Here is a 22,035-nt window from a genome sequence, read left to right on the forward strand (position 1 = left end):
TGAGTGTGTACAGAGGACCCTGGGTCCTCTGTGCAGTCTTCTGTGCTGCGTCTTCAGGGTTTTGGGTACAGTTAAAGATTGTAGCCATGTCACCCACTTCTAGGAAACATTTTAGAGTAGTGGGAGAGCATGTAGGAAATTCTTTTTGGTATAGGGATTCCCCCCACACCCTCTTTTAAATTAAAATAATTGTTTCCCCCTCAAACTCTCATGCGGTAGTAAATGTCTAGTCTTTGAAATATAAAGCGAAACAAAGCTACTTACTGCTTCAGTGTCATCTTAAAGCAATTGTATACCTCTTAAACCTAAGAACAACTTGGTAACACCTGGCATATATGTAAAAACATATTATGTATTCATCTTTGTAATAGTTTGGGTTCATATGAACTCATACATTCTGTAGCAACTCTGTGGGCCCCCAGAGGGTATAATGTGAACATTTGTAACCACTGCCAAGAGTCACTGGCCACAAAGTAGGCTTGTTACCAGTACATCTGCCTACTAAATCAGCATTTTCCTGGAGTGCTCAGCATGCTGAGATGGCTCAATCACTATCTAAAAATACATTGTTTCTCTAAATGATTCCATGCCTTGAGTTCTGCTTAAGAAATGCCTGTATTCTGGATCTCTTTTTTTTGAGGCGGAGTCTCGCTCTGTCACCCAGACTGGAGTGCAGTGACCAGATCTCAGCTCACTGCAAGCTCCGCCTTCTGGGTTTATGCCATTCTCCTGCCTCAGCCTCCCAAGTAGCTGGGACTACAGGCGCCCGCCACCTCGCCCGGCTAGTTTTTGTATTTTTAGTAGAGACGGGGTTTCACCGTGTTAGCCAGGATGGTCTCGATCTCCTGACCTCGTGATCCACCTGTCTCGGCCTCCCAAAGTGCTGGGATTACAGGCTGGATCTCTTTTTAAATAACAAAGTTGCTTGTCTGGACAGATCCGTTGTCTACTTTGATAGAAGTAGCAGAGGTGGTTGGGTTATGTGTTTTTATTTTTTTATTTTTTATTTTATTTTGAAGTGTGCTTTTGTATGTCTAATATTTTACCAAGTCACTAAAGATGATGACCCAGGTTAGGAAGTTCTGACTTGGTGGCAGATGGACAGATGAGTATTTCCCTTCTCCTGGCATCTCCATGGCACGTCCGTTCATCTCTTGGGCATTGGAAATACGCCATCCTGCCCTCACAGATGTGTATGGGAGCTCCTCGAGGGAAGATACCGTGTTTCCAGGACTCTTGCTAAGCGCTGGGGCCACAAATTATGGAAATATTCACTTTTTAAGTATACGTGTATCGATGTCTCCAACCCTCCATTTCCTTTTCTATAAAATGCAAACAATGATTCCTGCTTCGGAGTTACGATTAAATTAGCTACAAAACATATAAAGTGAGTGGTATAGTGTTAGGAAAGCATAGTGCCTGGCACATAGCTTTCAGTTAATTTTAAGATTTTAGAGTGCACAGAAGGATACTATCTTCAAAATAAGAAGAAATAGTTTGTTAGATGTCAGTAGTAGTTAAGTACTCCTTTCTTCAGCAAAGCAGATAATTAGACTTTTAGCTGTAGAGAAGTAATTAGCTACTGAGAGAGAAACTATGTCCTGAAGTGTAACAGGTTATTGAAATCCCTATTTTCCCCTAATTTCAAGGATCAGGAATTCAGACTTTAGTTACTCTTAGTAGAGACACTGTATCTTTTGAGCCTTAAAAATCACTTATATCTACTCCCAGAGGTTAGGTCTTCTGGTGCTCTGGGTATGACCTACTTCTTCACTAAACTTGGCCCAGTGGTCCAGGCTGTGGAGCTCATTATCGCCCTTAAGTCCTGCAGCACTTAGAATTTTTATCACTCATTTGGCACTTTTGGAATTGTTACTGATCTTACGTTCTGTGTGCACTGCCTCAAGAGGCAAGCCCATCCTGCTTTGTATTGAATATGTTAGTAGCAAAGTATGGGTTCAGAGTCAGAAAGAACTGAGTGTGATTTCCAGCTGGTCTGATTACTGATTTTGTGGCTGCAGGCAAATTAAACTCTGTTTTCTTGTTTGTAAAAAGGAAATAATAAGTACTTCCTTCCTTCCAAGGTTATTGTATGGATCATTTAAGCAAATAAACTTAGTTTAGTGTCTATCTATTCCAGATGCCATGGGTCTAAACATTGGAGTGGGGCCTCCCTGAATTCAGTATGTCTCCTGTTGATCTTTTTATCCTCAGTGCCTAGCACGGTACCTGGAATATATTAACATCTCAGCAAATGTTGCATAAATGATAAGAGGAACAAGAATCCAGGGCTGAAGTGTACCATTTTTACTCTACAGAAACATTAGGAAGGTTAAAAATGATAAATTCTTCCTATGTAGTTGGCTTATAGTAGTTGCTCAATATCTTTCCTCAGTGATCAAGACAATGCTTTGTTTGGGTATGTAGATTGTCAATATATGCTTAATGATGGTTTTTAATTGGCATTAGGGAGCGACCCAATGAGTTACTATTTATTTGTGTGTTTTGGGTGCAGATGGCATTCTTTAAACATACTGAATTCTGTCTAGGCCAGTTTTTTCAAGCCCAATCCAAAACTCATTGGAAATCCTATGATAGTTGCCAGATGGGCAGGGAAAGTTTAAGAGAAAAGATTTTTGGGTTAATATCTTACTTGGAAAAGAGCATGATCCTATCCACAGACAATTATGCAAACCAAGATTGGGGTATCAGTGGTATGCTGTTTCTGGAAGCAATGCCAAAGTCTGAAACCTAATAGAATAAGTTGATTCACAAAAACTCATCTCTTGTCTCCTTTTTCCCCTAGACTATAGAATCTAACTGGCGGTGTGGACGACACAACTTGCAGAGGATTCAGTGCCGCTCTGAAAATAGTAAAGGTGTCTACTGTTTACAGTATGATGATGAAAAAATTATCAGTGGCCTACGAGATAATTCTATTAAGGTGAATGACTGAATTTTATATGTATTATTTTTAGAATCGTGGCTATGTGTTAGACACTAGATGTGACAATCTTTCCATTTACTCCAGATTGGTTTTTATCTCTTCCACTCAATCTTGGCAGCTCTCGGTGTAGTTCTAAAGAACTAGAGCCAGAGCATTTCCCCGTAACTAATACAAGATCCTGGATTGTCTCACTTCTTATCCTTCTCTAAGCACAGTCACATTCTGTATTCTGTATTAGGTGTAAATAGAAAATATCCCAGTATCACAGGGCTCTTGATTGCTTTGCCGGCTGGTAAGAGTATTGGTAGTTTATAAACCAAAGCCATTACCTTTTATGGTTTCTGAGAAGGACTGAAATAATAATACCACAGAATGATAGAGCAACTTATATTGTTTTCATTAACTTTTCAATAGTAGATAAACTGTATTATTTCTTATGTTTAATATGTTTGATGGCTGATCTAATTTGATTTTATTACTTACATTGTAGCTTATGTCCTCATATTTTAGAAAGCATCGAATTTTTTAAATTTTGTAAAAAAACATTGTAACTTACAAACAGGGAAGTTTGCTCTTCTGTTGTATAATTATGTGAGTTTTGATAAACACACAGAGGTTTATAACTGTTACATGGAGCAGCTCTCTCATTCCCCCAATTCCCTTGTCCTGCCCTTTTATTTTCCTGGACTTTCTGGCCTCTTTCCTGTGCTTACCCGTTCACCTGTTGAAGGATGTTTGTGTTGTTTCCAGTTTCTTAAAATTATGAATAAAGCTACCATAATTATATACCTGTAGGTTTTTTGGGGAACCTAAATTTTTAGTTCATTGGGTGAAAACTGAGGAGTGAGGTTGCTGGCTCATATGGTAAGTGTATGTTTCACCTGCTAAGAAACTGCCCAGCTGCTTTCCACAGTGCCCATACCATTTCACATTCCCATCAACAGTGATGAGAGTTGCTTTTTTTTTTTGAGACAGTCTGTCTCTGTCACCTGCCTCCTGGGTTCAAGCAATTCTCCTGCCTTCCTACCTCAGCCTCCTTAGTAGCTGGGACTACAGGCACGTGGCACCATGCCCAGCTAGTGTTTTTATTTTTAGTAGAGATGGTGTTTTGCCATGTTGCCCAGGCTGGTCTTGAGCTCCTGACCTCAAGTAATGCACCTGCCCCAAAGTGCTGGGATTACAGGTGTGAGCAGCCACTGCACCCAGCCTGAGAGTTACTTTTGTTCTGTATCCTTGTCAGCCCTTGATCGTCTCAATTTTTTTGATATTAGCCGTTCTAATAGGTATGTGAACATACCTCATTTTGCTTTAAATTCGCATTTCCCCAGTGATGATAGTGAGCATCTTTCTACGTGCTTACCTGCCATCTTCTTTGGTGAAGTTTCTTTTCGGATCTTTTACCCGTTTTTAAAATGGGTTCTTTTTTTTTATTATTGAGTTTTTAGAGTTCTTCATGTAGTCTAGATACAAGTCGTTTGTTAGATACGTTTTGCATATATTTTTCCCAATTAGTGAGTTGTCTTTTCATTAAAAAAATTTTTTTTGAGACAGAGTTTTACCCTTGCCCAGGCTAGAGTGCAATGGCGCAATCTCAGCTCACTGCAACCTCCGCCTCCTGGGTTCGAGTCTCAGCCTCCCGAGTAGCTAGGATTATAGGTATGTGCCACCACCCCCGGCTAATTTTTTGTATTTTTATTAGAGACAGGGTTTTTCCATGTTGGTCAGGCTGGTCTCAAACTCCCAACTTCAGATGATCCACCTGCCTCAGCCTCCCAAAGTGCCAGGATTACAGGCGTAAGCCACCATGCCTGGCCATCTTGTAATTTTCTTAAAGATCTCTTTTAACAGAGCAAAAAATTTTAATTTTTTTTTTTTTTTTTGAGATGGAGTCTCACTCTGTCACCCAGGCTGAAGTGCAGGGGCATGATCTCGGCTCACTTCAACCTCCACCTCCTGGGTTCAAGCAACACTTACGCCTTAGCCTCCCAAATAGCTGGGACTACAGGCGTGCGCCACCATGCCCAGCTAATTTTTGTATTTTTAGTAGAGACGGGGTCATGTTGGCCAGGCTGGTCTTGAACTCCTGGCCTCAGGTGATCTGCCCACCCAGACCTCCCAAAATGCTGAGATTACATGCGTGAGCCACTGTACTTGACAGAATATTTTAATTTTGATGAAGTCCAACTTACCAGTTTTTTCTTTTATGGATCATGCTTTCGATATTATATCCAAGAAGCCTTTCTCTGAACTCGTTGAATCTGTAAATTTACGTCTTTCATTACTTACATTTCAGTAGTCTTCAGCCATTATTTTTTCAAATATTTTTTTCTGTACCAATTTCTCCTTTCTTTCTGAAATTCTAATCACATAAATATTAGATCAAAATTAGATATTGTTCCACGTTGTTTTCAATCTTTTTTCCTCTCCCTTCTGGATAATTTCTGTTGGCCTATCTTCAAGTTGACTGAATTTTTCATCTTTTCATCTCTGTTCTCCTGTTACCCTCTGCAAGTGAGTTAATTTCAGCTATGATATTTTACAGTTTCTATTTCTCTGCTGAGAATTTTCTGTTTTTCATTCGCTTCAAGCACGTTTATCTTTATCCTGTGGAGTATAGTTAGAGTAACTGCTTAACATCTTTAACCATGTCAGCATCTGGGTAACCTCCAGCTTGACATCTGTTGATTGTCCAGTCCCCTGAGATTTTTCATTTTTCTTGATTTTTGAATCATGCCAGGCAATTTAAACTCGTATTTTGGGCATTGTGGATATTACGTTGTAAAGACTGTGGGTCCTATTATAATCCTCTGGGGGATGTTTTTGGGTAAGTGTGTTTTTAAGCAGTTAGTCAACTTAGTTGGGTTCAGAACACAAGTTCTGTCTTGGCATCATCAGAGGGGTTGGGGGGATGGTTCTAATCTCTTTTCCACTGTTCAAAGCCTTTGCCATGCCACTTTGGGTCTGTCATGGGCTTTCACTACTCAGAGGTTAATCTGAGGCTTCAGCAGTGCTTGAAATATCAGCTTAGTTATACAGCCTTTGCTCTGCTGGTTCAGTCTGTTCTGTGCATATACAGCTCAAGGGTAAGCCCAAGCCATGTGTTGTTTGGGTTCTTTTATTTCTAGTTCTTTCCTCTTGGTTTTCCCTACGTCTCTTCAGCTCATAAGGACACTTTTTTTCCTTTTCCTCTGGCCAGAAAAATTGGGTCACTCTTGGAATTTTTGTTATCCATTCCATTGTTCTGCAGTACATCTTCATGACTGGAGCCATGAGCCCTATGAGAAAAGAGAGAAAAGAAACCCCCAGGGATCTCTTTTTCCAGCCCCTCTGCCTAGAAAGAGGGATTTCTTTCAAAACTCTAGCTGCATATATTGCTATTTCACTATAGCTTCCTGGTCAGGGCCTGCCTTTGAGCAAAAGCCACAATAGAAAGAAAAGAGAAAAAGCCAGGTGTTGGTGGCTCATGCCTGTAATCCCAGCACTTTGGTAGGCTGAGGTGGATGGATCACTTGAGGCCAGGAGTTCAAGACCAGCCTGGCCAACATGGTGAAACCCCGTCTCTACTAGAAATACAAAAAATTAGCCAGACGTGGTGGTGGGCACCTGTAATCCCAGCTACTCGGGAGGCTGAGGCATGAGAATTGCTTGAACCCAGGAGGCAGAGGTTGCAGTGAGCCAGGATCACACCACTGCAATTCAGAGCAAGACTCTGTCTCAATTAAAAAAAAAAAAAAGACAAAAAACAAAAGAGAAAACAAGAAACAAAAATAATGGCAAATTCACCCCCATGCAGATTGTTTCTTCACATTTTGACCCCTTGCCACATCTGCCTTCCCCCTGACTTTTCAGAGTTCTCAACTAGTTTTTATCAGAGTTTTTAGTTATAATCAACTGGAGAGATAGGTTGCGGTGGGCTTTCTCCATCTTGGCCCTATTTTCTGTTATTGTTCTACTTTGGGTGAAATAAAACTTTTCTGCTTTTTTTTTTTAATTTTTATTTTTTGTTTGTTTTTTAAAAAGTGAAATAGTGGAATTTTAGTAATTCAGCTACCTAGGTCAAACACACTCTGAATTATAGAATATAAGAAACTGTTCTGTTGGTTTCCTATATGTATGGCAGTGATTGCGAAAAGATATTCTGTGGATGTGAATCTAGAGGATGTTAGCAGGCATTCTAGGCAGAGAATAATGCCCTCCAAAGAAGTTTAGATAACACTACATGCTGTGTCTCCAGCTTAGAAATTCACAGGATACAGTGGCATAGAAAGGCTCTGAGAATGCCTACAATAGAGACACCCAGTGTTTCCCAAGTTCAAAAACTTATTTGACCATGGAACTCTATTTTTAATTTTTTTTTCTATTTTTTTGAGACAGAGTCTCTCTGTGTTGCCCAGGCTGGATTGCAGGGGCACGATTTCGGTTCACTGCAACCTCTACTTCCCAGGTTCAAGCGAGCGATTCTCCTCCCTCAGCCTCCTAAGTAGCTGGGACTACAGGTGCCCGCCACCAAGCCTGGCTAATTTTTTGTGTTTTTAGTAGAGATGAGGTTTCGCTATGCTGGCCAGGCTGGTCTCAAACTCTTGACCTCAAGTGATCTGCCTGCCTCGGCCCACCAAAGTGCTGAGATTACAGGTGTGAGCCACTGCTCCTGGCCCACAGAAGTCTATTTTTACGTATACTTGATAGCCCTAATCTGTAGCTACCAGTATCTCTAGAAAGTGTGACGTATGCTACTATTTAATACTGGTAGTTTTTCTTTAAGAAATAGATAAGAATAGTTTATAACAGCCTTGTCAAAGCATAGTCTGACTGTGGGCTTGGAATTCATTTACACTAGATGTGTTTTCAAAAGAATTCTCTTAATTGTGGCACATCCATTTGATTTATAAGACATAGAATAGTAGAGCAGAAGTAAGCTTTGAAGAGATTATCTAGACCAGTGGTTGGAAACCTTTTTTTACCTTATTCTGCACCAATCCTTGATCACTAATCACTTTAAAAATAACTCAGGTTCCATTAGGTCAGAAATTAAAATCAAGCTTTGCTATTGTGGAAAGATATTATACTTCAGTGTCTACATCATTTATAAAATCTTGTTCATTTGCAGTAAACTATAGAGTCACTGCAAATTATGATGGTATTGTTGTACATGTCAAGAAATAGGTGCACAGTCTATTTTTAATAGTTTAATCTTTGAAAACATTCTCATCTCCCATGAAATATCAACAATATCGATAACTTGGAAACACTGGAAAGATTAAAAGAAGGGAGTAGGTTTGGTATGTAAGAAGGTGCTGCTTGTCCTGACAACAAGTAAAAATCCGAACAAACTGAAAAATCAGCCATTCTACTCAGATTTGTAAGAGAAGTGAGGTCACAGGAGAAGCTGCTGCCCCACAAATTGGAGAGACAGGCAAATACAGAGAATCATAACTCACTGGCACAGAAACATCCAGGAGAACCAGTGCCTAGGTAGGGTAACCTGAACTGTAATTGAAAAATTGCTGGAGGTTCAGTGTGGGACAAGTCTGAGAAGTATAAACTGAGGAGGAGCCAGTCATCAGGGCTCCCCACCACACTTTTGTGAGTTTTACCTCCAAGAGCTCTACTATGTTCTCTCAGTGATTATCACAGAAAAAATGCCCTTGTGTTTCCAGCAGTGGGGAGGGAAAATAAACCTTTTTAACTATACTAGGTTATTCTGTACCTCTTGACAAGGTCTACCTTCAGTAGGAAGTGCTTAGCCAGAGCCTAAAGTGCTGAGATTTTATAGAACCTGGCTGACCTGGGGAAGGGAAATACACAACTCTAGCTTGCTCATCCATGTGGTCCCACATAAAGGGGTGAGGGAGAACTAAGAAGTACTTGTGAAGTCTAGAGGTATAGGCTCACTAAAAGACCAAGACCTAGTCATGGAACTATAGAACGCTTCCCTTCTTGAAGGCCTGTTGATAGCATTTCCTTTTGATTAATGTATACAAATTCGTAGCTGTTCTATACACCAACAGTGACTAAGTGGAGAATCACATCAATAACTCAACCTCTTTTACAATAGCTGCAAAAAAATAAAATACTTAGGAATATACCTAATCAAGGAGTCAGAAGACCTCTACAGGGAAAACTACAAAATGCTGCTGAAAGAAATCATAGATGACACGAACAAATGGAAACACATCCCATGCTCATGGATGGGTAGAATCAATATTGTGAAAATGACCATACTACCAAAAGCAATCTACAAATTCAATTCAGTCCCCATCAAAATACCACCTAATACCAAAACCAGGAAAGGACGTAACTATTCCTTTCTCATTCTTCACAGAATTAGATAAAACAATTCTAAAATTCACATGGAACCAAAAAAGAGCCCATGTGGCCAAAGCAAGACTAAGCAAAAAGAACAAATCTGGAGGCATCACACTACCTGATTTCAAACTATACTATAATGCTATAGTCACCAAAACAGTGTCGTACTGGTTCAAAAATAGGGACATAGACCAATGGAACAGAATAGAGAACCCAGAAATAAACCCAAATACTTACAGCCAACTGATCTTTGATAAAGCAAACAAAAATATAAAAGTGGTGAAAGGATATCCTTTTCAACAAATGGTACTGGGATAATTGGCAAGCCACATACGGGAGAATGAAACTGGATCCTCATCTCTCACCTTATACAAAAATCAAGTCAGTATGGATTAAGGACTTCAAACCTAAGACCTGAATCTATAAAAATTCCAGAAGATAACATTGGAAAAACCCTTCTAGACATTGGCTTAGCAAGGATTTCATAACCAAGAACCAAAAGCAAATACAACAAAAACAAAGACAAATAGCTGGGACCTAATTGAACTAAAGAGCTTTTGCACAGCACAAGGAACAGTTAGCAGAGTAAACAGCCTACAGATTGGGATAAAATCTTAACAATCTATACATCTGACAAAGGACTAATATCCAGAATCTACAATGAACTCAAATCAGTAAGAAAAAAACAAACACAATGAACTCAAGTTAACAAGGAAAAAAAACAAAGCGGTCCCATCAAAAAGTGGGCTCAGGACACGAATAAACTATTCTCAAAAGATATACAAAATAGTCAACACACGTATGGAAAAAATGCTCAACATATGAAAAAATGCTCAACAAACATGAAAAAATAATCAGAGAAATGCAAATCAAAACCACAATGTGATACCACCTCACTCCTGCAAGAATGGCCATAATCAAAAAATCAAAAAACAGTATATGCTGGTGTGGATGTGGTGAACAGGGAACACTTCTACACTGCTGGTGGGAATGTAAACTAGTACAGCCACTATGGAAAACAGTGTGGAGATTTCTTAAAGAATTAAAAGTAGAACTACCATTTGATCCAGTAATCCCACTACTGGGTGTCTACCCAGAGGAAAAGAAGTCATTATTCAAAAAAGACACTTGCACATGCATGTTTATAGCAGCACAATTCACAGTTGCAAAATTGTGGAACCAACCCAAATGCCCATCACTCAACGAGTGGATAAAGAAACTGTGATTGTATATAAGACGGGATACTATGAAGCCATATAAAGGAATGAATTAACAGCATTTGCGGTGACTTGGATGAGATTGGAGACTGTTATTCTAAGTGAAGTAACTCAGGAATGGAAAACCAAACATCATATTGTTCTCACTGTTATGTGGGAGCTAAGCTATGAGGACGCAAAGGCATAAGAATGATGCATTGGACTTGGGGGACTTGGGGGGACAAGTGGGAGGGGGGCGAGGGATAGAAGACTACAAATATGGTGCAGTATATACTGCTTGGGTGATGGGTGCAGCAGAATCTCACAAATCACCACTAAAGAACTTAGGTAACCAAATACTACCTGTACAATAGCTTATGGAAAAATAAAAAATAAATTTAAAAAATCAGTAAAAAAATGAAAGGCTAGAAATTAATACAATATCCGATCATACCACAAGTGGATATAAACTAGAAATCAGTAACAAAAAGAAGCTGGAAAAATTCCTAAATACTTTAAGATTAAGTAACATAATTCTAAATAACACATGGATCAAAGAAGAAATCTCAAGAGAAATTTTAAAAATATTTTGAGGCTGGGCACAGTGGTTCACATCTGTAATCCCTGCACTTTGGGAGGCTGAGGTGGGAGGATTGCTTGAGCCCAGAAGTTTGAGACAAGCCTGGGCAACATAGGGAGACCCTGTCTCTACAAAAAAATTAAAAAACATTAGCTGGGCATTGTGGCATGCATCTGTAGTCCCAGCTACTCAAGAGGCTGAGGTGGGAGGATCACTTGAGCCCGGGAGGTCAAAGGTGTAGTAAGCTGTGATTGTGTCACTGTATTTCAGCCTGAGTGACTGTGAGACTTTCTCTGCTCCTTCCCTGTGTGTGTGCACATGTGTGCGTGTGTGGGTGGGTATAACTGAATGAAAATGAAAACACAAGTTATCAAAATCTGTGGGATGCAGTGAAAGCTTAGAATTTTATAGTTTTGAGTACATATATTAGAAAAGAAGACAGACTAAAATCAGTCATCTAAGCTTCCGCCTTAGGAAACTAGAAAAAGAACAGTTTAAATCCATAGTAAGCAGAATAAAAGAGTTAATGAAAATTAGGGCAGAGATCAGTGAAATTGATAACAGGAAGTCAATAGAAAAAATTAAGGAAACCAAAAGATGTGTCTTTGAAAAGATGAGTAAAATTGATAAGCGCCTAACTATGCTAACATAGGAAAAAAGAGGACTTAAATTCCTAATATTGAAATGAAAGAGGAGACATCACTATAGGTCTCATGAGCATTAAATGCATAATAAAATAATATATCTACAAATTTGATAATTTACATGAAATGAATTCATTCCCTGAAAGACACAATCTGCCAAAACTGACATAAAAACAGATAATCTGAGTAGGCCTTTATCTGTTGAAGAAATTGAGTCGATAATTAATTACCTTCCAAAACAGAAAGTACTAGGCCCAGATGGGTTACTGGTGAATTCTGTCAAACATTTGAGTAAGAAATTACATCAGTTCTCTACAATCTCTTCCAGAAGATAGAAGAAGAGAGGATATTTCATCACTCATTCTATGAGGCCATCCTTACCTTAGTACTAAACTAGATAAAGACATTCTAAGAAAACCACAGACCAGGCCGGGCGCGGTGGCTGAAGCCTGTAATCCTAGCACTTTGGGAGGCCGAGGCGGGCGGATCACGAGGTCAGGCGATCGAGACCATCCTGGCTAACACGGTGAAACCCGTCTCTACTAAAAAAATACAGAAAACTAGCCGGGCAAGGTGGCGGCGCCTGTAGTCCCAGCTACTCGGGAGGCTGAGGCAGGAGAATGGCGGGAACCCGGGAGGCAGAGTTTGCAGTGAGCTGAGATCCGGTCTCTACTAAAAAAATACAAAAAACTAGCCGGGCAAGGTGGCAGCGCCTGTAGTCCCAGCTACTCGGGAGGCTGAGGCAGGAGAACGGCGGGAACCTGGGAGGCGGAGTTTGCAGTGAGCTGAGATCCGGCCACTGCACTCCAGCCTGGGTGACAGAGCGAGACTCCGTCTCAAAAAAAAAAAAAGAAAACCACAGACCAATATCTTCATGTTTAACCTTCAAAAGTCAATTAATGTAATCCGTCATATCAATAAGCCAAAGAAGAAAATCACGTCAATATATGCAGAAAAGGTGTTTGACAAAATTGAACACTCTTTAATGATAAAAACCTTTAGTAAACTATGAATAGAGGGGAACTTCCTTAACTTGATAGAGTATCTACAAAAAGCCTATAGCTAACATTCGTACACAGTGCTGAGAAATGTGAAACTTTCCCACTAAGATTAGGAATAAGACAAAGATGTCCCCACTCACCACTACTTTTCAACATTGTATTAGAACTCCTAGATAACACAATAAGTCAAGAGGAAATAAAAGGTATACAAATTGAGAAGGAAGCATTAGAACTGTCTTTGCTTGTAGATGACATGATTGTAGAAAACAATGAAAGCATCAACAAAAGAAAACCTCCTAGAACTAATAAATGGTTATAACAGGTTTGCCGGATACAAAGTTAATGTACATAAGTCATTTGCTTACCCATATACCAGCAATGAAAAAGTGGAATGTGAAATTAAAAACACAATAACATGGCTGGGCGCAGTAGCTCACGCCTGTACAGCACTTCAGGGAGGCCGAGGTGGGTGGATCATCTGAGGTCAGGAGTTCACAACCAGCCTGGCCAACATGGCAAAACTCCATCTCTTCTAAAAATACAAAAATTAGCCAGGTGTGGTGGTGGGCGCCTGTAGTCCTGCTACTCAGGAGGCTGAGGCAGGAGAATCGCTTGAACCTGGGAGGCGGAGGTTTCAGTGAGCTGAGATCGCGCCATTGCACTCCAGCCTGGGTGACAGAGTGAGACTCCATTTCAAAAAACACAATAACATTTATATTAGCATCCCCCCACCAAAATGGAATACTTAGGTATAAATCTAACAAAATATGTGTAAGATCTATGTGAAGAAAACTGTAAGACTGATTAAAGAAATCAAAGAACTAAATAAATGGGGAGAGACATTTCATGCTCATGGGTAGGAAGACTATTGTGAGGATGTCAGTCATTTCTTCCCAAATTGGTCTATAGGTTCAAAGCAGTCTCAGTCAAAATCCCAGCAAGTTATTTTGTGGATATCTACCAGCTGACTGTAATGTTTATATGGAAAAGCAAAAACCAGCATGATATTGAAGTAGAATAAAGACAGAGGACTAACACTACCCTACTTCAAGAATTACTGTAAAACTGCAATAATCACAATAATGTGGTGCTGGCAACAGAATGGACAACTAGATCCATGGAACAGAATAGAGAGCCCAGAAATATATACCTTCATAAGTATAGTCAGCTGATCTTTTGCAAAGGAGCAAAGACAATACAGTGGAGAAAAGATTGTGTCTTCAACAAATGGGGCAGAAGCAATTAGACACCATATTGCCTCCCTTACCCCTAAACAATCTAAACACAGATCCTATGTACTTCACAAAAATTAACTCAAAATGGATTAAAGACCTAATTGTAAAACACAAAACCATAAAATTCGTAGAGTATAACATAGGAGAAAATCTAGATGATCTTGAGTTTGTTGATTTTTTAGATATAATACCAAAGGCATGACCCATGAAATAAAAGAATTAATAAGCTGGACTTTGTTAAAATTAAAAATTTCTGTGAGAGACATTGTCTAGAGAATGAGAAAACAAACCACAGACTAGAGAAAATATATGCAAAAGACATACAAAGAACTCTTGAATCTCAGCAGTGAGAAAATAAACCATTAGATTAACCTAATTTTTAAAAATAAGGCATAGACCTTAACAGACATCTCACCAAAGAAGATATACAGATGGCATATAAGCATGTGAAAAGATGTTCCACATTGTAAGTCATCAGGGAAATGTGAATTATAACAGTGAGGCACTACTACACACCTGTTAGCGTGGCCAAAATCCAGAACACTGACAACACCCAATGCTGGCGAGAATATGGAGCAATAGGAACAGGAACTTTCATTCATTGCTGGTGGAAACAGAAAATGGTACAGCCACTTCAGAAGGCAGTTTGGCAGTTCTTACAAAACTAAACATACTTCTACCATATGATCCAGCAGTGTTGCTACTTAGTATTTACACAACAGAATCGAAAACTTACATCTACAGAAAAACCTGCACCCAGATGTTTATGGCAGCTTTACTGATGATTGCCCAGACTTGGAAGCAACCAAGGTGTCCTTCAGTAGGTAAATGGGTAAATTGTAGTGTATCTAGACAATGGGATAATCTTCAGCACGAAAAAGGAATGTATATCAAGCCATGAAAAGACAGGGAGGAACCTTCAGTATGTATTACTGTGTGAAAGAAGCCAATGTAAAAAGGCTTCATACTGTATGATTCCAACTCTGTGACATTCTGGAAAAGACAAATCTATGGAGGCAGTAAAAGAAGCGAGAAGAGGAACACTCAGAGCATGAAAAAAACTGTTGACAACATTTTACCTCCTTTAATCCTTTTTTCCTTTTCTAAGATATAGTCATTGTGTCACTTTATAGATAATTTTTATTCTGATTTTTAAAAAATGCTTAACTTTGTAATAAAGCATGATCTTTTCTCATTAAACACTTTTCATAGTTTGAGACTTTTATGAAATGCTGGACATTTCATTTTCCACTTTTTATTTTTGTAAACATAGGGGTATGCATTTGTAAAAGGTCTTAATAAATGCTGTCATGTTGCTTTCCAGAGAGCGAGCCAGTTCTTTATTTATTTATTTATTTATTTTTACGAGACATAAAAATAAAATGACAAAGCAGGGTTCTGCTTTGTCACCCAGGCCGGAGGACAGTGGTGTGATTATAGCTCACTGCAGCCTTGCCTTCTGGGCTCAAGCAATTCTGTCACTTCAGCCTCCTGAGTAGCTGGGGACTACAGGGACACACACCACCACGCCTGGCTAATTTAAAACACACACACACACACACACACACACACACACACACACACACACACACATTTATGGAGATTGACTTGCTATGTTGCCCAGGCTGGTCTTGAACTTCTGGGCTCAAGCAATCCTTCTGTCTCAGCCTCCCAAAATGTTGGGATTATAGGCATGAGCCACAGCACCCAGCCAGTGAGCGAATTCTTTTCACAGATTTTATTTTTAAAAAGTCCCCTTTATGAGGCTGTTGATAAGTGTAATGAGATCAATAGCTAAGGATTCAAATTAAGCAAAATAGCACATCTGTCCTTGTAGTTAATCACTATTGTCTGTATTCCTACTTGTCATTTCTTACCTGTTTGATATTCAGTGTTTCTTACTTACTGTAACCCAAGTGTGTTCTATTTTATAATCAGAACATAAGGTGGGACAGTAACATTCATCAAAATGTAGTATAATCATCGTTTGTGGCTAATCTTGTCTCAATAGATTTGGGATAAAACCAGCCTGGAATGTTTGAAAGTGTTAACGGGACACACAGGCTCTGTCCTCTGTCTGCAATATGATGAGCGTGTCATTGTAACCGGCTCTTCAGATTCTACAGTGAGGTGAGTGATCTGGCTTCATTGGTCTTAACTTGTAAGCCTTCCCTGAGAAAGTCTGAGATTGACATCCTCCTCTGGGAGAGGCATACACACACAATTTTTACATGCTGTATTTCAAACTACTTTTATTGTAGATATGTTTGAGCAAATTAGGCAGGAAAGCTAATTTTTGTTAAAGGTGTTCTATTCCTATTGCTGTTCACTATAGAGATGACAACATGCTTTCCTGCATATACCAAGTATTAGGCTGGCTTTCTTCTTTTGGGAAACTGTGGTCCAGAGCAGAGAGGAGACACTCACTTCCAGGAGTCACTCCCGGACTCTTTCACCACCCCTGCCTAAAGCATCACCACCCCTGCTTGAAGCATGCCTAGTATCCTCTCCTGGACTCAGTGCTTCCGTACCACTGCTTCTGCCAGAGATCATGTCTCAGCCTCAGAGGCCTGAGTCTTTTCCCCTCTGCCATGTGTGAACTTGTCCTCTTAGGAGATGAGGGTTACAGAAAAGCCATGATGTGGAAGTGCTGCCCCCAAATCCCTGGACATACGAAGCAGTTGGGAGACCCTGGCTTTGCCCATAAAGCAGCTGAGTAAAGAAGTGGATGTGGTGATTCATGAGGCATCATGACTTACCCAGTTTGCAGTGGATAAATAATAGACTCAGAGGTCTGTCAGAAGTCAACAAGAGCTGTAAGCTTGGAACCATTCTCAGTTCTTCAGCCAACAAGGCTCCTTCTTCCTTTTATCTCAGACTCAATACAAAATCTGCTTTCTTGAGGAATCGTCTTTTGCCATCAGCATGAGCCTGCAAACACCATCCCTGAATACCTGACTGCTAAATATACCTAAACTCGAGCAGAGCCAGAATTAGCCACTTTTTCTGAAACCATCTCAGCACTTCTCAGCAAATAAAGAAATTGCTTTTAGGGGCACTTTTAATCATGCCCTTAGGTTCATTAAGAATGGACCCTGTCTTAGTCTATTTGTGTTGCTATAAAGGAATACCCAAGGCTGGGTAATTTATAAAAGAAAAGGGGTTTATTTGACCCATGGTTCTGCAGGCTCTGCAAGAAGCATGGCACCAGCATCTGCTTCTGATGAAGGCTTCAAGCTACTTCTCCTCATGGCAGAAGGCAAAGGCGAGCCAGTGTATGCAGATTACATGTGAGAGAGAAGCAAGAGAGAGGACGGAGCTGCTAGGCTCTTTTCAACAGCCAGTTCTCTCAGAACGAAGAGTGAACTCCCTCCTATGAGAATGGCACCAAGTCATTCGTGAGGGATCCACCGCCATGACCCAAACACCTCCTGTCAGGCCCCACCTCCAACCCTGAGGATCAGTTTCAACATGAGATTCGGTAGAGTCAGACAAACCATATCCAAGCCATTGCAGACCCAGACAGAGCTCAGATGCCAGAATCATTTCCTGGCTGTCTCCATAATTAAGCATCATGCTTTTCTCTTCCCTCCTAGAGTGTGGGATGTGAACACGGGTGAAGTTCTTAACACATTGATCCACCACAATGAAGCCGTACTGCACTTACGCTTCAGCAATGGACTGATGGTGACCTGTTCCAAGGACCGTTCCATTGCTGTGTGGGACATGGCTTCTGCGACCGATATCACTTTACGCCGTGTCCTGGTTGGCCACCGGGCTGCTGTCAATGTAGTAGACTTTGACGACAAGTACATTGTGTCTGCCTCTGGTGACAGGACCATCAAAGTAAGTATGTCTGCAGTCATAACCCTGCCTGCTCCTGTCCCTTTTAGAACAGAGAGAAAGCAGAGGTGGCTTATACCAACCTGGTACCTGGCAAGATCTTTATTCTCCTCTGTGCTTAGTGTAATGTTTTCAAGGTTCATCCATGTGCTTTGTAGCATATATCAGCTTTGTCCTTTTTTGTTGTTGTTGTTGTTTTTTTAAGTACAGATGGGGTCTTGCTATATTGCCCAGACTAGTCTTGAACTCCTGGGCTCAAGCATTCCTTGGCCTTCCAAAGTGTTGGGATTAGAGGCATGAGCCACCACACCCAGCCAGTACTTTGTTGTTTCCAGTGGCTGAATAAAATTTCATTGTTCTTCTGTTTATTAGTTGATAGACATTTTAGTTGTTTCTATTTTTTCGGCTATTACAGATGCTGCTGCTATAAATATTAGTGTAGAAGTTTTCATGTTTTTAATTTTCTTAGGATGGTAACCCTCTGTTTAACTTTTTGTTTAGAAGATGGATCTCACTCTGTCACCCAGGCTGGAGTGCAGTGACATAGTCATGGTTCACTTCAGCCTTGACCTCCTGGGCTCAAGCAGTCCCTCAGCTCAGGGACCCCTGAGGCTCCCATCTAAGCCTCCTGGCGTAGCTGGGAGTACAGGCACTACCAGGCCTGCCCCCCCCGCCCCCCCCCCTTTTTTTTTGTAGAGACCAGGTCTCACTTTGTTGCCCAGGCTTGTAGAACTGCCAAACTGTTTTCCAAAGGCACTGCAGCACTGCACCGTTTTACAGTCCTGCCAGTGGTATGTGGGGGTTTCAGCTTGCGCAAAGAACATCCTTTTCATGACCAGCGCTGGAAAGCATTCTTACACCCTAGCCCCACAAATCACAAAGTGTGTAGCATCAGGCTTTAGATTGGATAGTTGGGAGGCTAAACAACTAGGATTTATATGTGGCAACTTACTCCCACAGTCACACCAATTGGTATGAGACAGTGCCTGGAAGTTGAGAGGGTCTGAGCTTTATTACAAAACAGCTGTTTTGTAATACCAGCATGGAGGGTTTCTCCATATCCTCGCCAACACTTGCTGTTATTTGTCTCTTTTTTTAATTTTATCTGCCCTAGTGAGTGTGCAGTGGTATCTCTGGTTTTGCTTTGCATTCCCTTATTACTGATGATGCTGAACAACTTGTATGCTTATTGGCCATTTGTGTACTTTCTCTGGAGAAATGTCTATAAATCCTTTGCCCACTTTAAAAATTGATAATTTGTCTCTTTATTGTTGAGTTATAAGTTCTTTATATATTCTGGACACAAGTCCCTTATGAGATACATGATTTGCAAATATTTTCTCCCTTTCTGTAGGTTGCCTTTTCACTTTTTTGATGGTATCCTTTGATGCACAAATGATTTTAATTTTGATGATGTTCAATTTATGAAGACTTGTATAGTTTCAGTGCTTACGTATAGGTCCTTGATCCATTTTGAGTTAGATTTTTGTTTAAGGTATGAGGTAGGTGTCCAATGCCATTCTTTTACATGTGGAGATCTATTTATCTATCCCATTCAGCTGAAAATGCAGCTGGTAAGATAATTCAGGGCCCTCTGGTTGCTGTGTGTCTCCTTATTTGTCTAATAATACATTTAGATGTCTATGAACATCTAAGTCTTTCAGATGATATCACAAAAGAGGGGATTATTTATTCTACATACATACAATTAGAAGTAATGTGTCAAAACAAATGGAGCTGTTCAAGAAAATATGCTGGAAAAGAGGATGATATGAAAGATGAAACTTTTTGTTTGTTTTTTGAGGCAGAGTCTCGCTTTGTCACCCAGGCTGGAGTACAGTGGCACAAACACGGCTCACTGCAGCCTCAACCTGCTGGGCTCAAGTGATCCTTGCACCTCAGCCCCCTAAATAGCTGGGACCACAGATGTACACTAGTTTTATTTTTTGTAGTGATGAGGTTTTACTACATTGCCCAGGCTGGTCTCAAACTCCTGAGCTCAAGTCATTCTCCCGCCTCAGCCTCCCGAAATGCTAGGATTAAGTGTGAGCCACTGTACCCAGCTGGAAACTTTTTTATTACACTAGCTTCATTGGGTTTGACGTGTCAGCTGGTGTAAAAACATAAAATCTGGCCCAAACTCTTTCCTCCAGGTAAATGAGTATCCGAACCATCTAGGAGATATTCTCTTTCTAAAGATCTCAACGACTGGAGACTTCACTTCCCTCCGTGTTTCATTCCAGTGTCATTACTCAGCAACCAAAGAAAATGTTATGCTGTCTAGTCTGCCCTCCAGCCTCCCAACTTTGAGTTAGAGGACACCGTATTTTATAATCACATATTTGGGTCATTCTCAGAAGCTGTCTTTTTAAGAAAGGTATATTGTGGGAGGACTTTTCCACATTCATTCTTTAAAATATTGTTAATTTGTTATACAGGTCTGGAGCACGAGCACCTGTGAATTTGTCCGTACTCTCAATGGGCACAAGCGAGGCATTGCCTGTCTCCAGTACAGGGATCGGCTGGTTGTTAGTGGATCATCAGATAATACCATTAGGTGGGTAGAAGTTGGTGTGCTGACAGAGCAGGCTGATTTTCACCACGTTGTTGACTCATCTCCTAGTTCTAATGCTCAAAACAACTCAGAGTAAATGGGATGTTTCAGATAAGAAAGCTTTAGGTAACTTTTAGAAATGTATTTGGCTCTGTATACTCAAGTGGGAAAACCGTGTATGCCCTGGGTGGTCTTCCAATATTCCCCTAGTACATGAAGTTTTTTAACCTCAACTCCACCCAGGATCACTTAATATCAGAGCACTTCAGAAGAGACTAGGGTGCTGCAGCCCAACTCGCTCTGATTTCCCTCACCTGTGAGCTCCCACCTCCCTACCTAACACATGGGAGTGTACTTTATTTTTCTCTCCCAAGACTGCATTATGGAATCATCCATTCCTGCCGGATCGTTTACCTCCATTTTTCCTTCCCAACACTCAGCCTCCTTACTTTCTAATAAATCTGACTAACCTTAGACATTTTGTATCTTATTAAGAACATCCCTTCAATATCTACGTAATTATCTCGTGCCATTTCCCCACTGTCTTAACGCACTCTAGTGGCTTTACATAAGTAACTAAACTTAACTTTGGTTTATAATCAAATTGACTAATGTTTGGTCAAAATAAAGGTAGGGTTCAAGATTATTAAAAAAAAAAAAAAGACATACTAGTAGCTTTACATAAGCTTTACTAAACTTAACTTTGGTGTTTATAACCAAATTGCCTAATGTTCGGTCAAAATAAAGATTGGGTTTAAGATTATTACAAAGTGTTTTTTAAAGGCAAGCAAATAACAAAAAAGCTATAACGGCTCTTTAAGTTTGCTTTATCATTTTAGGCTTTAAGATACCAAAAGGTTAGTTTAGAGCTTAAATCTTGATTCTCTTATATTCGTCACGCTTTGTGGTATTGCTTAATGTTTCATCAGTAAACAGTTCTTAACCTCCTCACTGGAATTGTCGAGGTTTTACAAGATAGTAATGTGTATTACTCTGCAGCTTATAGAAGAGAACCACTTTGGAGTCATATAGGCAGTACTGAATGACTTTGATCACAGATTAGAGATGCTATCATCACGGGTACTAAGATTTGCTAAGGGCAGCTGTAATAAAATGACCTTTGGATGTATCATAGGAATTACTGGTAGAGAGGCTAAGAAAAAGTTATGATAGAATTAATTTGCTCACTTTATTTTGTACATGCTAACTAGCTATGATTTTTTTTTCTGCAAATACTGTAGAAAATCAGTCATAATAGGAAAAAAGATCTCTAACTCCAGAATGGTTATATAAATCATATGCAGAGAAAAAGACTTGGTGTAGTCAATGGGTTTTTATTTCCACCAGAACACTGCGTGTACCTAATCAGTCTCCCACTCTGACCTTGTAAACCATCAATCCCAGTATTCAGCGTATAGTATCAAGGAAGCGGTATCTGCAGGCCTCATCAAGAGAGAGCTGCTAGTCCACCAGTTCTAACCTCAGTGGTCCTCATGGACTCCACTGCGCTAGAATTACCTGGGGCGGAAGCTTTACCCCCTGGCTGTATGTGGTATCTCCCTTCCCACCTTGTCTCATCTGTGCTTTTTCTCCTTTACTGCCTACAATCCCTGTCTCCCCAGAAAAGTCTTGCCTACACCATTTGTCTACATGGTTTTTATCAACTCAGACATCAAGAGAATGCCTAAGAACTAACTAGAATTGACGTTTCTTGTTTGTTGATTTTATT

At 40.2% G+C, this 22,035-nt stretch overlaps 1 protein-coding gene across 6 annotated transcripts in view; it reads left to right on the forward strand.

The window, feature by feature from the left end:
- Window positions 1–22,035, forward strand: part of FBXW11 (F-box and WD repeat domain containing 11) — a 141,151-nt gene that overhangs the window by 109,091 nt on the left and 10,025 nt on the right. For all 6 annotated transcript variants that reach the window (XM_023218935.2, XM_023218934.2, XM_023218937.2 and 3 more), the window contains 4 exons: window positions 2,807–2,944; window positions 15,921–16,039; window positions 17,506–17,755; window positions 20,191–20,309. In XM_023218935.2, coding sequence (XP_023074703.1) covers window positions 2,807–2,944; window positions 15,921–16,039; window positions 17,506–17,755; window positions 20,191–20,309 — 626 coding nt within the window. The remainder of the gene's footprint in view (window positions 1–2,806; window positions 2,945–15,920; window positions 16,040–17,505; window positions 17,756–20,190; window positions 20,310–22,035) is intronic.

This window comes from Piliocolobus tephrosceles, chromosome 4, assembly GCF_002776525.5.
Source record: "Piliocolobus tephrosceles isolate RC106 chromosome 4, ASM277652v3, whole genome shotgun sequence".
Classification (NCBI taxonomy): Eukaryota; Metazoa; Chordata; class Mammalia; order Primates; family Cercopithecidae; genus Piliocolobus; species Piliocolobus tephrosceles.